This window comes from Hyperolius riggenbachi, chromosome 9 (genome assembly GCF_040937935.1).
Source record: "Hyperolius riggenbachi isolate aHypRig1 chromosome 9, aHypRig1.pri, whole genome shotgun sequence".
Taxonomy (NCBI): Eukaryota; Metazoa; Chordata; class Amphibia; order Anura; family Hyperoliidae; genus Hyperolius; species Hyperolius riggenbachi.
In genome coordinates, this window is record NC_090654.1 from 115902471 (window position 1) to 115917701 (window position 15231).

Below are 15231 nucleotides of genomic sequence, written 5' to 3' on the forward strand. Positions count from 1 at the left end.
ACAGGGCATGATTAATAGCTGTCCTATAGACAGATTCCTCCACCTGAGCTGTAGACTTCTGCAGTTCGTCCAGAATCACCATGGGCCTCTTGACTGCATTTCTGATCATCGCTTTCCTTGTTCGGCCTGTGAGTTTAGGTGGACAGCCTCGTCTTGGTAGGTTTACAGTTGTGCCATACTCCTTCCATTCCTGAATGATCACTTAACAGTGCTCTGTGGGATGTTCAAGGCTTTGGAAATCTTTTTTGTAGCCCAAGTTTGCTTTAAATTTCTCAATAACTTTATCCCTGACCTTTCTGGCATGTTCTTTGAACTTCATGGTGTTGTTGCTCCCAATATGCTCTTAGACATCCTCTGAGGCCGTCATAGAGCAGCTGTATTTGTACTGACAGACTACACACAGGTGTACTCTAGTCATTAGCACTCATCAGGCAATGTCTATGGGCACTCAGACCAAAGGGGGCTGAATAATTACACACCCCACTTTGATGCGGTCAGCCCGGGAGACCGCATGGTGCGGGGGGGGGGGGGGGGGGAGTCTGAGGGCGTGGGGAGCCTGTTACTGCCCCAGAAGTGTAAAAGGCCACTGTAATATATGGCCCACCATATTTGGTGAGTTCGGATCACACAGGTTGACCCTGGTGGAGGTGTAGTGGACCATGATGGTGTGCTAAATGAGGAGGTTATATAGCACATGAAGGAAGCGCTTGGCTGACTTTGAATACATTCTCTTACACATTGCCTGGCTTTCCTGCTGATCCACTGCCAGTAATAGCCATAGACCCAGAACAAGCATGCATATTAAAGGTTTCTGACAATCTGACAACATTAGCTGCAAGTTTGTTTCAGGTGTGTGATTTAGACACTAATGACCAGATAGAACAGCAGGACTGCTAGCAACTGGAATAGTTTAAAAAGGAAGTAAATATGGCAGGCTCCATAGGTCTCACTTCAGGTTCCTTTTAACGTGGAGATTACTAAAGAAACACTTACTACTGAGCTCAACAGACATCCCATCTCCTCTGGACTCTTGGGAGCTACTGCTGTAGTACGTTTGTTCCATAGTTTTAATCCCATGGTGTGATGAGTAATCACTTCTAGAAGAGTCATCTACAGTTTTAAAAGCTACTGATAACTTTACAAAAGAGAAAAAAAAATCAGATTAAAAAATATTAAAGAAAGCAACAGTGACAGCGACTGAACATATGGTCACAACTACAAATAGAAATCGTGTCAACTGTTCATAGTCTACGTTATTAGAAACCTACAGGCAATAAACAACAGATCTCCATCTATCCTTTATATACCACAATTTTCAGATCTACCATAGGCAAACATATGCTAATACTACAGACTTCACGAGATTGACAGGAAAGTGGTCAGGCAATCTATGGACTAACTGGACTGTGAAAGTGGTCAGGCAAGCTATGGACTAACTGGACTGTGAAGCCTGAGAAGCCGCTATTTTGGTGACCCCTTGGTGTTCATTCCTATTACAATATTGCAATGTATTAGCTAAAACAGATACAGTACATGCTTGCATCACTGTATGAGCACAAATGCACATTCATTGATCTGTGCATTTATGGCTATGAAGCTAGTTGAAAAATGCACGAGTTTTTGGGCAAAGATGCGACATGCATTGCAGGAGGCTAATTTGGTTCAGAAAGAGGGGCAAAGCCACTATAAATATTTAGTGTACCTAGGAATAGGAACAAGAAGTTCAGTAGAAGAAGTTTTATCAGAGTAATATTTACTGTGGCTTTACAATATCCCATCCTCCCTTTGCAGCAGCAGCACCCTCTTGTGCTGAGAAAAAAAAATAATAATAACAAAAACCAGATGGTGCACAGCTTGCTGCATGTGTGAGCTGCTGGAGAGTTGATCCGTTCAGGTGGGATACAGGCAGCAGAAATCATCTCTTCACCTCATTTATGTCAAAAGCAGCAGCATTGAAGAGGTAGGAAGCGACACAAACTGGCAAAGTTGCAGCTGAGTGTTCATTCTCAGTAATAGACTAAGGAAGAGGGGGGGGGGGGGGGTTCGGCACCATAAAGCAGTTTAGACAGCCCAGATCTCTACTATTCTATGGATTGTCTGTTCATAACTGGACGGTTGGCACTACTGCTTCTGGCTGCAATTTAACGTGTACCAGAGACAGCAAGTAAAGATTTTTTTTACTTACCCGGGGCTTTCTCCAGCCCCAAAAAGCAGGTATGAGTCCCTAGTCAACCTCCCGCAATAAGCCCTGGTAACTGGCTCAGTCGCGGTCTTCTGTGCATGCACATACCTCCCACGCATGCGCAAAAGACCCCAACTGAGCCAGTTACGGAGGCTGATTGCAGCTGAACATAGGACCATGGGAGGACGGCGAGGGCCTCAGACGTGCTCATGGGGCTGGAGGAAGCCCCAGGAAAGTATCAAATCTGTGTTACATGCAGTCTCTGGTTTCCTTTAATGCAGTCAAATAGTGTTTGGAACCCTACGCAAGTCAGCAACTGACACGTGGTCCAGTTACCCGGCAGCAAAAAAACCCCAAAAAGGTCAGTGTGGTGACTGACTCCACTGCCTGTACCATATGCCAGCAAGCACCCAGTCAGTGTATAGGAGCAGCCGACAGGCAGTGAATTCCCACCCTTTAGCCTCATGTGTAAGGGAGGCCTAAATCTGCTAAATGATCATCTTGGGGAAAAGAATAAGAAATAAATATCTATGATAATATGCATCAGGGGTGGAAGTGTCTTTGCCGTTCCGAGAGATTACAAGTTGAATTTGTAAGTTGAGTGTGTTAAACATGGTGAAACGTGTATAATTTACTTATTTTCGGAAAACTTTGGACATATACGGTAGTAAGTTTATACAACCATGTTTTTTGGTTGTTTGTGATGTGCTAGTAAAGCATTTTAAACTATTCTATAAACTGTTAAAAGTACATATTTCCTGTACATCTAAGTTTGTGTAATATACATCATTTCATGCCCATGTACTCTTCAATATGTAGGCCGCACCACACAGCTTGTCTGGAGCAGGACTGGACAACATAAGCGCAATATTCTCAAAAAATTACCTCCATGCGCAGAGTTTCACGGCACTTCAGCAATTCTGATTTTTTTTCCCACATCAAAGTGATTGAAACTGGTCACTGTCCTCGCCCAGATGCTTTTGAAATACTCAAAAAAACATGAAATATACTGGTCCATATTCTAAACTCTTACTCCAGATGGACTAAACTAACAGCTGGAGAAAATATACTAAGAAAACACTTTTCTGTATAAAATTTTGTCCTCTCTTTGATCATTTTTAGTGTATTATAATCATTCTATTTTTACATGAATATATTCTTCGTTATAAGGTTTTAGATTGTTATTGTAAATTGCAGTGCATAATATGATTATTATTACTGTCGGTATAGACTTTTAGGTTATTTTAGCTCATTTGTACAAAATAGGAGTTTTGCCAACACATAAGTACTTTTATATTTATATTTATTTACGTATAAGGTTTGAGCCTTCTTGTGTTATTCTAGTGTTTAGTAACCATATCAGACCACAGGGTGGCATCAGACCACCTTTCATTCCCCTATGTTCATCAATGAGAATGAAAACACATCATTACCATACTACTCATCACCCTCCCTTCCCTCTCCCCATGTTCCCACCCCTGCACCACACCCCAATACTTCACGTTTGGTTAATTAATTCTCATATCCAACTTTCTCCTTTTTTTCCCCCTCACCCAACATGGCGTCCGCTGTCTCCCACATGCACGTGACATTTTTGCGCTGTAATGATTCAGAACACTCACCCATTGGTTAATAGGCCACTCTAGTTTGTATTTAACCACCTGAGGACCACAGGCTTACACCGCCCTAGAAACCAGCTTATTTTTTTTTTTTTTTTTTACAATTCAGTGCTCTGCAGCTTTCACAGCTCGCTGCAGAGCCATACCACTTCGCACACAAATGAATATTTCCTCCATTTGTTGCCACCAACAGAGCTTTCTGTTGGTGGCATTTGATTAACGCTCTGTTTTTTTAATTACTATTTATAATAAAAACGTGTTTTCTTAATTTTCCCTTCCACCCTCCGGAGAGGCAATCGAAGCGGAGCTCCATCACTCAAGCGGGGAGGATTCCCGCTAATCTCCTCCCCTAGGACTTGACGCCAAATCTGCGTTAGGGGGTCCTGGGGGAGCCACCTTGCGGCTGCCAATTGGCGTTAGGCGGTTGTAAGGTAGATAAAGAACCTCCGGACTAATGGCCCGTACTCACGGGCTGCAGAAGTTGCCTGTCGCCAGCCCACGTGAGCGTGTGGGCGACAGCTTCTCGCCAGGTCCCTCCGCGTACACACGCGGAAGAGGGACCAGCGGCGAGGCGGAAGCTGTCGCCGACGTTCCTCCTCCCCCCGCCGGAAGCTCCATATGATACAATGGAGGTTGCTGTCGCTAGTCCGCGTACTCACGCGGACTAGCGACAGTTGCGGGGGAGGTGCGGCGGCGACTGTCGCCATGCGATTGAAACTTTCAATCGCATGGCGACATGAGCGGCGGGCGACAGTTCGGGGTGCGCGCGCGTGCGGCGGCCCATACTCACGAGCGACCTGTCGCAGCAACACGCGCGCGCCGTGTGTTGAGGCGACAAAAGTCCCTCGTGAGTATGGGCCATAAGAATCTACTCAGCAGAACTGAAAAAGGCTTGGTGTTTCTTTAACAGTTTCACAGCATCAGAACTTTGTTTTTCTTACCAAAGCATCATTTTTAGCTAAGCTCCACCCATCAAAGAAAAAAAGCCCGGGCTTTTTTTCCCTGATGCTGTGCAGAGCAATGATGGGATTTCCTATGTTGGTATTCACGTTGCCTAGCAACTGGGAGAGGTGCTCAGGACACAGGACAGTTGGAACTGTGTATCATGCTCCCTGTCACCTCCTTTCAACCTAAAAAGTTGGCTGCCATCATGAAATCAAACATTTGCCTGTTCTTTTAAAAACAGTGTGGGTAAGAGATTACCTATCTATTTTAATTAACATAACTAATGTAACTTAACAGTATGTTTGTTTAGGCTGGAGTTCCTCTTTAGGGCCGGTTCACACGGACGGCCGGCGGCGTTGGGGTGGCCAGGAAGTCGCGTCGTCCTGCGACGTCCCGTTCGGTGGCGGCGGTACAGAGATCGTCGCGATCGGCGTTTCTCGTCCCCGCAGGGGGACTTATAGCCGCGCCGGCTAGCCGTCCCTGGACGTTGCATGCGGCTTCTAGGGACGGCCGAAACGATGCGTTAAATCGGGATCAGAACGCCGCGTTTATGCAATCGACGGTAACCGCGCAATGCTAAATGCTCCTATTCACTTGAATGGGAGAGTTTAGCCGATGGGTCCCGAACGCTTGACGGTAGACGCCGCCAAGCGTCCGTGTGAACCGGCCCTTAAAGAGCCCTCTGAAAACAGTTCAGTTAGAGGCACTTAGTTTGAACTAGACCTGCATGTGGCAAGTCCTGCAGTTTTTATCGGTGCTCTGTCCACTTCACTATCCTCTGTACTGACTCCCATCCGCTTGGCCCTATAGATTAATCTTATCACACTTTTTTCCCCCCTCATTTTATTCCCTTCACATATGGTTTTTAGTCTCCACTTAGTTCCAATTTTTCTACAGATCCCTCCCCGTCTCCCCAAACACCAATTTATTCATTGTAACCTATATGAAGTACACCTATCTATCCACTGCACTGCAACTTTAAAAGGACAACTGTAGCGAGAGGTATGTGAAGGCTGCCATATTTATTTCCTGCCTCTAATACTTTTAGCCTTAAGCCCAATCTACACGATACGATTCTTTGTGCGATTCGATTACGATTATATTTACGTTTCGATTAAATCTGACATGTCCGATCAGGATTCAATTCGATAGGCCATTGCAAAACAATGGCAAATTGAACCCCGATCGGACATGACGGATTTAATCGAATCGTAAATAGAATCGTAATGGAAATCGCACAAAGAATCGTATCGTGTAGATGGGGCTTTAGACCCTGAACAAGCGTGCAGCAGTTCAGGCATTTCTGACATTCTCAGATCTGACAAGATTAGCTGCAAGCTTGTTGCTGGTGCGATTCAAACACACAGCCAAATAGATCAGCAGGGCTGCCAGGCAACTGGTCTTGTTTAAAAGGAAATATGAAGGATCCATATCCCTCATTACAGTTGTCCTTTAAGAATGTTCATATTTTATCTTTTTTACTTTTACTATTATATACAATGCATGTCATACTTAGCCAGAGGTCTCTTACCTACAGTCATATACTCCTGTCTATACTGCCTGATGAAGCAGGGGCACTCATGTGAAATGCATTGGATTGAATCTTGGAGTATGCAAATAAACATTTTCGTTGTACAATACAACTATCTCGCGTCTACATGGAGGTGGTAAGTCCACCACTGCCTCCTATTTTTAAGCATTTTAGAGATTTTTATTCTTCTGGCACCTATGTTCAACTGCAGATTGTTAAAAGTAGTTTAACAATTAAAAATATGTAATAAAAACCGTATTGTATATTTTGTACATGAAGTCAACTTTGTATCTCTGAAATTCTGTAACTCAAGTTGTTTGTATACCTAAATGTTTATCTCTTGTTCAGGCTATTTTTCTTTAAATGTATATTGTATGGAATAGCTCTATCTGCAATGCAATCAGCTTTTTTTTTTTTTTTAAGAGACTCTGAAGTGAAGCTGGAAACTAAACTCACCTAAAGTGAGGGAAGGCTAAGTGCTTATGAAGACAAATCACTCCATACTGCGCATGTGCAAGAGAGTGTACCATGGATATGGCCCTTAAGAATTGAAGTTAAACACCTGTGAGCTAAAGTTTTGCTGCTAAAGGATACCCGAACTGACATATGACATGATGAGATAGACATGGGTATGTACAGTGCCTAGCACACAAATAACTATGCTGTGTTCCTTTTTTTTCTTTCTCTGTCTGAAAGAGTTAAATATCAGGTATGCAAGTGGCTGACTCAGTCCTGACTCAGACAGGAAGTGACTACAGTGTGACCCTCACTGATAAGAAATTCCAACTATAAAACACTTTCCTAGCAGAAAATTGCTTCTGAGAGCAAGAAATAGGTAAAAAAGGGGAATTTCTTATCAGTGAGGGTCACAATGTAGTCACTTCCTGTCTGAGTCAGGACTGAGTCAGCCACTTGCATACCTGATATTTAACTCTTTCAGGCAGAGAAAGAAAAAAAAGGAACACAGCATAGTTATTTGTGTGCTAGGCACTGTACATACACATGTCTATCTCATGTCACATGTCAGTTCGGGTATCCTTTAAGAAAAACAGATGACCTGACACTCATAATGCAGCTGTCATTCAACCATTTGTGGTCAAAACTGCATCTCTGTCTGTTGTGTAGTGCAGCTAAAAAATAAAGCATTAGGAGCAGAGACAGAAGTCTAACATTTGTTTCCAATACAGGAAGAGTTAAGAAACTCCAGTTATCTATGCAAATAGCCATTGAGCTCTTAAGTTGCGTACACGCACTACGGAAGCCAACGACGGGTCCGTCAGACCCTCCCACTGGGCGGACTTTCAGCCGACAGTAGTGCGTGTGTACGCACCTTTATGCTGGATACACACCATGCGTTTCCGCGTCGAATGCGTCCGTCGATACAGGTCGATTCGATTATTTCCGAGCATTTCCGAACACAGTTCGATGATTTTTAGGTCGATTGCCATGTAAAGTATGGCAAATCGACCTAACGATCCATCGAAGCTTGAATCGGACATGTCGGAAATAATCAAATCGATGCGTATCGACGGACGCATCAAACGCGGAAACGCATGGTGTGTATCCAGCATTAGACTTTGAAAGTTGCAGAGAGCTCTGACTTCTGATTAGGTTATCGCAGCTGTATGGGGTTTTTCTTTAGCAGAGAACCGTGCAGGACAGATCAAAAAGATCCTGCCTGTTCTGTAAAAACTTTTAGGGCCTGTAGAATGCTGAGTAATGTGTAAACTGCAAATATTAGAGAATGATGCAATGTTAAAAAAAAAAAAAAAAAAAAGCTGTATAACTGAAAATAAAAATGAGAATTTTTTTTGCTACCAATGTTCTAATAATTACCCCTACTACACAACCAATTCATGATTTTTTTTTTCCTCTTCAGTGTCTCTTTAAAGTGCACCAGGCTTCCTGTAAGGCCCAGTGCACACTGGGCAGATCCGCCGGCCGCATCCGCCTGAAAATCCGCATGGCTAATGTATCTCTATGGGCTGGTGCACACCGCCGGTTTGAGGTTTTTAGCAAGCCGCAAATGTGCCTCTTGCTGCACGTTTGCGGTTTGCTAAAAACCTCAAACCACCGGTGTGCACCAGCCCATAGAGATACATTAACTATGCGGATGCTGATGCGGCCGGTGAACACCCGGCGGATCGCATCAAGATCCGCCCGGTGTGCACTGGGACTAAACTCTGTCATCCGCACCCAAAACCGCTAGTTTTGTGGATCTGCTCGCGGTTTTGGTGTGCACTAGGCCTAAAAGATATAGTTACCTGCGCTGCGTCATCCCTCACAGCCATCCCTTATGCTGGGCATACACGGAGCGTTTGCTCCTTATCAATCGAGCCGCTGTTGGCTCGATTGATAATATCCGACAGGTCCGATGACCCGCCGGATAGATTCCGTGCTCGATCTCCACGGGTGGACAATAGCGGGGAATCGAGCGGAAGCTAAGGAGCGCCCGTGGGGACCGATCCAGGCGCCGGCGGGGACGAGCGGGGATGCGCCTAGATCGAGCCAGCGGCTCGATCCGACGCATAATCTATGCACAGCATAAGATCCTGAAATCACCCGACTACCAGCGTGTGGCCCCGCCTCTTCAAACAAAAATGCCAAGATCTGCAAAAAAAATTGGCAGTGCTCCTATTCAGACTTCAACTGAAATTAAAGCAACAGAGGTGCGCAGCCCCCCCTAGGGACTTAAAGAGACACTGAAGCGAAAAAAAATATATGATATAATGAATTGGTTGTGTACTATGAATAATTACTAGAAGATTAGCAGCAAAAAAAATATTCTCATATTTTTATTTTCAGGTATGTAGTGTTTTTTCTAACATTGCATCATTCTAATATGTGCAGATTACACAACACTCAGCATTCAAAATGATTCTTTCAGAGCAGTCTGTGAACTAATGACCTCTCCTCTGGCAGAGAAAAAGTAAAAAATTAACTAACAGTTGAGATAATAAAAGTCAGAAAACAGCCCTCTCCACGACTTTGAAAGTCGTAGAGCTTAATGGCTTTTTTGTATAGAGATAACAACTGGAGTTTCTTAAATCTTCCTGTACTGGAAACAATTAGACTGATGGATCTGATCTTAATGTTTTATTTCTTAGCTGTACTACACATACAAATCATAATATCATAATTTTTTTTTCACTTCAGTGTCTCTTTAAATACACACCTTTAATACAAATCAGATGCAAACTATGCACTAAACCCTAATCTAGATAAATTGAATGCAAACTGATGCACATGAATGCAGATAGCCACAAGAAGACTTACATTTTTGTACAACAGGTGAAAATGGCAGCACTTCCAAAATGTAGGCTGCAAACAAATTGACCAGCTGCATAGATCTGCAGAGCTAAATACATGGGCAGATTGCAGAATTCAAAACAAATGTAGCAAATGGAGGACATTTGCTTCAAAAACAGTTTGCATACAGATTGTTCAGTACTAGACTCTTCCACGATGTAGAAGTGCCCTTACGGATAAGTACATTATAAAGCGGTTTGATTACCATGTACAACCGCGGTATACCAGTTTCCATGGGGAGGGGGGGCGCAGAGCAGCGGTGGGGAATTGCGGCCACCTATTACGTGCTCAGTGTTCTCCCCGGGCTTAATTAGGTGGGCGGGCCACCCGGGTGTTTTGAAACCCCGCCCACCTGTTGGTATGCACCTGCGTAGCTAGCAAATGTCACTGCTGTACTCTGCAGGCAGGAGCGTTCCATAGCCTGCTATCAATCAGCGCTCGGCTGGGGCACGGTAGCAAAAAGCCATAGCTGTACAGTGCAGGAGCGCTCCTCTGCCTGCGTGCCCTCACCTTCCTAGTGGAGCTGTGATTGGCTGGGCGAGTTGTAAGGGGCGGGACTTGGGCAGCACGATCAGACATAACAGCAGCCGTCCGCATACCAGTGTTGCCAACTCATCCCTTTAATTACTGACACATCTAAGTTACACAGGTTCTTGGGCTATTTGTACATAAGCAGTGCCTTAGCTGCATCTACCTAGCCACAAAACCTGTATAATTCATATGTGTCAGTAATTAAAGGGATGAGTTGGCAACACTGCCGCATACACATGCTGGCAGGCTAATGCTGTGTGATTAGGGGCTGGGGAGAGAGCCTGGGGCTGCAGGCAGACTCACTCCCCAGCAAATCCGGACATTGTGTTTCCTCTGCCTTGGGCTGGCTGCATGAGTGTCAGCAGCCAGTCCCATCCTCTCCAGGCAGCTCCGAGGCTGAATCACGTGATCAGGCAGTGCAGGGCACGGAGTTCTGCCGCCCCGCCCTGTTTCCCGGGCTGCTTACTTCAACACACAAGCTCTTCTGATGTGGTGGGGAGAAGTTGTAAACTCTGCAGATAAAGTAATGATCTCCCTTCCACTGGTATGAGATCTCTGCTATTGTCCTTTAACCTGCAGGATCACTTTTTATCTGATGCAGAGTCTGCAGACAGCTTGTGAGAGGGCAGGGAGCTGTCAAGCTAGGGGACCTGATAAAACAAACATGACTGCATTGACCTGCAATTTAGATTAGCTGACTTGCAGGGGATGGAGGCTGCTGCTAACTCGTTTCTGTCTCAACCCCCGTATTATTATTATTTGGTATTCATATAGCACAAACATCTTCTGCAGTGCTATATAGAGTATATTGTCTTGTCATTTAACTACTTCCCGACCGCCGTATAGACAAATGGCGGCCGGGAAGTGGACGCCGCAAGGACCGCCGTATTGACAAAATGCGGCGGTCCTTGTATGGGCATGGGCGGAGCGATCGCGTCATCCGTGACGCGATCCTCCGCCGGGAGTCGGAAGCCCGGCATTTTGCCTCTGCTCGCCGGCCACTTAGAGCCGGCGAGCGGAGGAATCTCCGGGATCCACCAATCAGACAGTATAAGGCACTTTGTTAGGTAAACAAAGTGCCTTATACGTGCTTCCTCCTCGCCTCATGGTCTCATTGTTGCAGAGACCACTAGCGAGGAGGAAGCACTCTAAGTAGACGACAACACAGCGATTTTTGCCTAACAGCCCCCCTGATCACCCACCCCAGGCCTCATACCCCCCCCTGATCACCCCAGCAGACCCCTGCCTAGCACCCTTGCAAAACCCCCACCCGCCACTAACTAGCGACACTGCCCCTTAGTTTAGGTCCCTAACTGCCTCCTAGTCACCCCCTGATCCCCCCCCCCCCCTACCTTTAGATCACCCCCAGACCCCATCCCAGACTACCCCCCTGTATACTGTATACAGCTACCTTACCCCCTGATCCCCCTCTGATCACCTGTCTATCACCTCTCAGCACCCCCACCCATCAGAGCAGACCCTAACTGCCCCGCGGGGGTAACCGATCACCTGCCCAGGCCCTCGATTGCCCTCATACCCCCCTTCTGATTACATCCCCTGCTCTTTGTTTACATCTGTCCTCCCCAGCAATCACTAACTGATCTTTGATCAGTAACCCCCTGTGTCTGCCTCTCATCAGATCAGGACTCAGTCTGCCCCGTGCAGGCTCCTGATCAACCCCCCACCCCCTCAAATCGCCCTCAGACCCCCCCCCCCCAAATCACCGTCCAAGTGCATTGTATTTGACTGTGCTGCGCTTGTATTTGATTGTGCTGCGCTTGTATTTGATTGTGCTGCGCTTGTATTTGATTGTCCCGTGATCTGCTTCGATTGTCCCGTGATTGATTGCCTGAGACCCCACTTCCCACCACACCCAACCCCACCCTCCCCCCCACCACCTCCAACCACCACCTTCCGAGTGCATCAGATTTGCTTGTGCTGTGATTGGAGTCGATTGTGCTGTAATTGTATTTGATTGTCCCGTGATCGACTTCGATTGCCCCGTGATTGTTTGATTGCCTGAGACCCCACTTCCCGCCACACCCAATCCCACCCTCCCCCCCCCCCCCATCACCTTCCGAGTGCATCAGATTTGATTGTGCTGTGATTGGAGTCGATTGTGCTGTAATTGTATTTGATTGTCCCGTGATTGTTTGATTGCCTCTGAGACCCCACTTCCCACCAACCCCAATACCTCTCAAATACTCCCTTTTTGCTAGGTAGGTGCTCTTTTTTTCTGGGTAGTCTCGGAGGAAAACCCCATAAATTTAGCAATCCAAAATGGCAAGAAGGGGCTTTCCGATGACGAGGTATACAGGTACATGGACCAGTCGGATGAGTTATTTTGGGAAGAATCATCCGTCGAATCTTCCGGGTCCGAATTTGAACCTGTAGAAAGCAGTGGTTCCCTGACCGAAAGTGATGACGAGGCTATGGTCCCGGCTAGAGCCAGGCGTACCAGACCCCAAATCGTTAGACCGCAGGTGGCGCAGGATCCGCCTCAAGGGCAGCAGGGTGGTGCTAGTGCGGTTGATAGTTTTCTTGGTGAGGCAGGCACCAGCAGCGCAGCATCTCCTGGACTTGGTACCAGTACTTCTGTAGACCCTGGCGAAGTGGTGAGCGTCAGCATGGAAGTTGAAACTGGTACGGTGGCAAGTGCAGTAGTACCCCCGTCGCAGCCACCAAGAAGAAGACGGGCCCGTAGTACCCATAGACTCCCAGAGGTGCTGGCACTACCAGATTGGCAATCCCCTGATTCCGCCGCACCCGTAGTGCCCCCTTTCACCGCCCAGTCTGGAGTCCAGGTGGCGACAGCTCATCTAGGAACGGCCCTAGAATTTTTGCAGCTGTTCATCACCCAGGTTCTCTTGGACTTAATTGTGGTTGAGACCAACCGTAAAGCCACACAATTCATCACCGAGCACCCGGAGAGCATGTATGCCCAGCCTTTCAGGTGGAAACCAGTCCAAGTTTCCGACATTAAAATCTTTTTGGCCCTTATCGTTCACTTGGGACTAATGAAACAGAATGTATTGCGGTCGTATTGGTCTACGAACCCAGTACATCATGTTCCCTTGTACCCTGCTGCCATGTCCAGGACACGATTTGAGTCCATCCTGCGCTTCCTGCACTTCAACGACGACGAAACCTGTCATGAAAGGGAAGACCCTGCTTATGACCGGCTCCACAAAATTCGGCCCCTCATAGACCACCTGTCCTCAACATTTGCAGATGCTTATATCCCTGAACAGCACATCTGCGTAGACGAGTCCCTCTTACGCTTTACCGGGCGCCTTGGCATCAAACAGTACATCCCAAGCAAGCGCACCCGGTATGGGGTGAAACTGTATAAGCTCTGTGAAAGGGCCACAGGCTATACATGTCGTTTTAGGGTCTATGAGGGAAAAGACTCAAAATTGGAGCCGGTCGGATGCCCTGACTACCTGGGGAGCAGTGGAAAGGTTGTGTGGGACTTGGTGTCACCCTTGTTCCAGAAGGGGTACCATCTTTTTGTGGACAATTATTACACAAGTGTGGCCCTCTTTCAGCACTTAAAGTTGGAAGGAATCCGATGCTGTGGCACTGCGCGGCCTAGTCGCCAGGGCTTCCCCCAACGGCTCATTACCACCAGACTTGAACGGGGGCAGAGGGCCGCCTTGCGTACTGAAGACCTGCTCGCGGTGAAATGGAGGGACAAGAGGGACGTTTACTTTCTGTCCACCATTCACACAGACACGACAGTCCAAATTCAACGGGCAACTAAGGTCATTGAAAAGCCCCTTGTCGTCCACGAATATAATGTCAACATGGGAGGGGTGGACTTCAATGACCAGAGGTTAGCGCCCTATTTAATGACCCGGAAAACAAGACGCTGGTATAAGAAAGTGTCTTTTTATCTGATTCAATTGGCAGTTTACAACAGCTTTGTTCTCTACAGTAAGGCTGGGGGAACTGGATCTTTCCTCCAATTTCAGGAACAGATCATTCTGGACATCCTGTATCCAGGAGGTGCCAGCCCCCCCCCCCCCCCTCCCCCAGATGCAACTAGCCGACTGCATGGTAGGCATTACGCCTATCAGATTCCGTGTGCCCCAGGTCAACGCATCCGAAGAAAACGTTGTCGTGTCTGCAGCAGGACTGGAAGAAGGAATGACACCAGTTTTTATTGTCCCCGCTGTCCTGACCAGCCTGGCCTATGCGTAGGGCAGTGTTTTGAGAGGTACCACGAGCAGGTACACTATTAGAACCTAGGGAACTCCAGACACAGGAGTAGGCACACACTCAGTGGTCTTTCGCACATTGTCCCAGGTGGAGGAGAGGTGAGCTTGAAAACCAAAAAAACGGGTAAGCATAAAAGTCGGAAGGATCGGTTTTCATGCTTGATATTGCTGATCTGTCCTGGGTTGGCGATATAAGACGGCATGTTTGAATTTCCCTTGAGTGTGGACACCCCCGGTTTATATGTGATTTGGGCCTATGATGATGCTTTAATGCCACACAGAGTCATCTCTATTGGCAGGCATATTGCTGTATCCTACAGGCATAATGCTGTATACTAAAGTTCTGAGGCCCAGTCACATAAGTTGGTGGCTCACCCTGAGTGCAGGGTGGCACGGGGTGTCTCTCTCCTGAGGTTATCACTGCCATTGATGTGGAGGAAGATCTGCCATTGATGTGGAGCAAGGTATGTTTGCCGTTCATTTTTCCTTTCAGCCCAGAGTGCATTACTTGTATACCCAATATAAGGCGTATAGCAGAAACTCCTAATACTGGCCATACATGTAATGATTGCAGAGACCCTAAAATGCCAGGACAGACTCCACAAATGACCCCATTTTGGAAAGAGGACACCCTAAAGTATTATGTGAGGTGCACGGTGAGTTCATAAAAGATTTTAGTTTTTGTCACAAGTTAGCAGAATTTTTTTTTTATTTTTTTTTTTTAACAAAGTGTCATTTTCCGTTTACTTGTGACAAAAAATAAAATTTTCAATGACCTCACCATTACCCTCATGGAATACCTTGTTGTGTATTCTTTCCAAAATGGGGTCATTTGTGGGGTTTGTTAACTGTCTTGGCAAGTGGGCGGGGTGCTAAATTGTGAGCACCCCTGTA

At 46.5% G+C, this 15231-nt stretch overlaps 1 protein-coding gene across 1 annotated transcript in view; it reads right to left on the reverse strand.

The window, feature by feature from the left end:
- KNL1 (kinetochore scaffold 1) overlaps nucleotides 1-15231 on the reverse strand; it is a 116758-nt gene that overhangs the window by 53736 nt on the left and 47791 nt on the right. Inside the window, exon 11 of the mRNA XM_068253383.1 lies at nucleotides 994-1135. Coding sequence (XP_068109484.1) covers nucleotides 994-1135 — 142 coding nt within the window. The remainder of the gene's footprint in view (nucleotides 1-993; nucleotides 1136-15231) is intronic.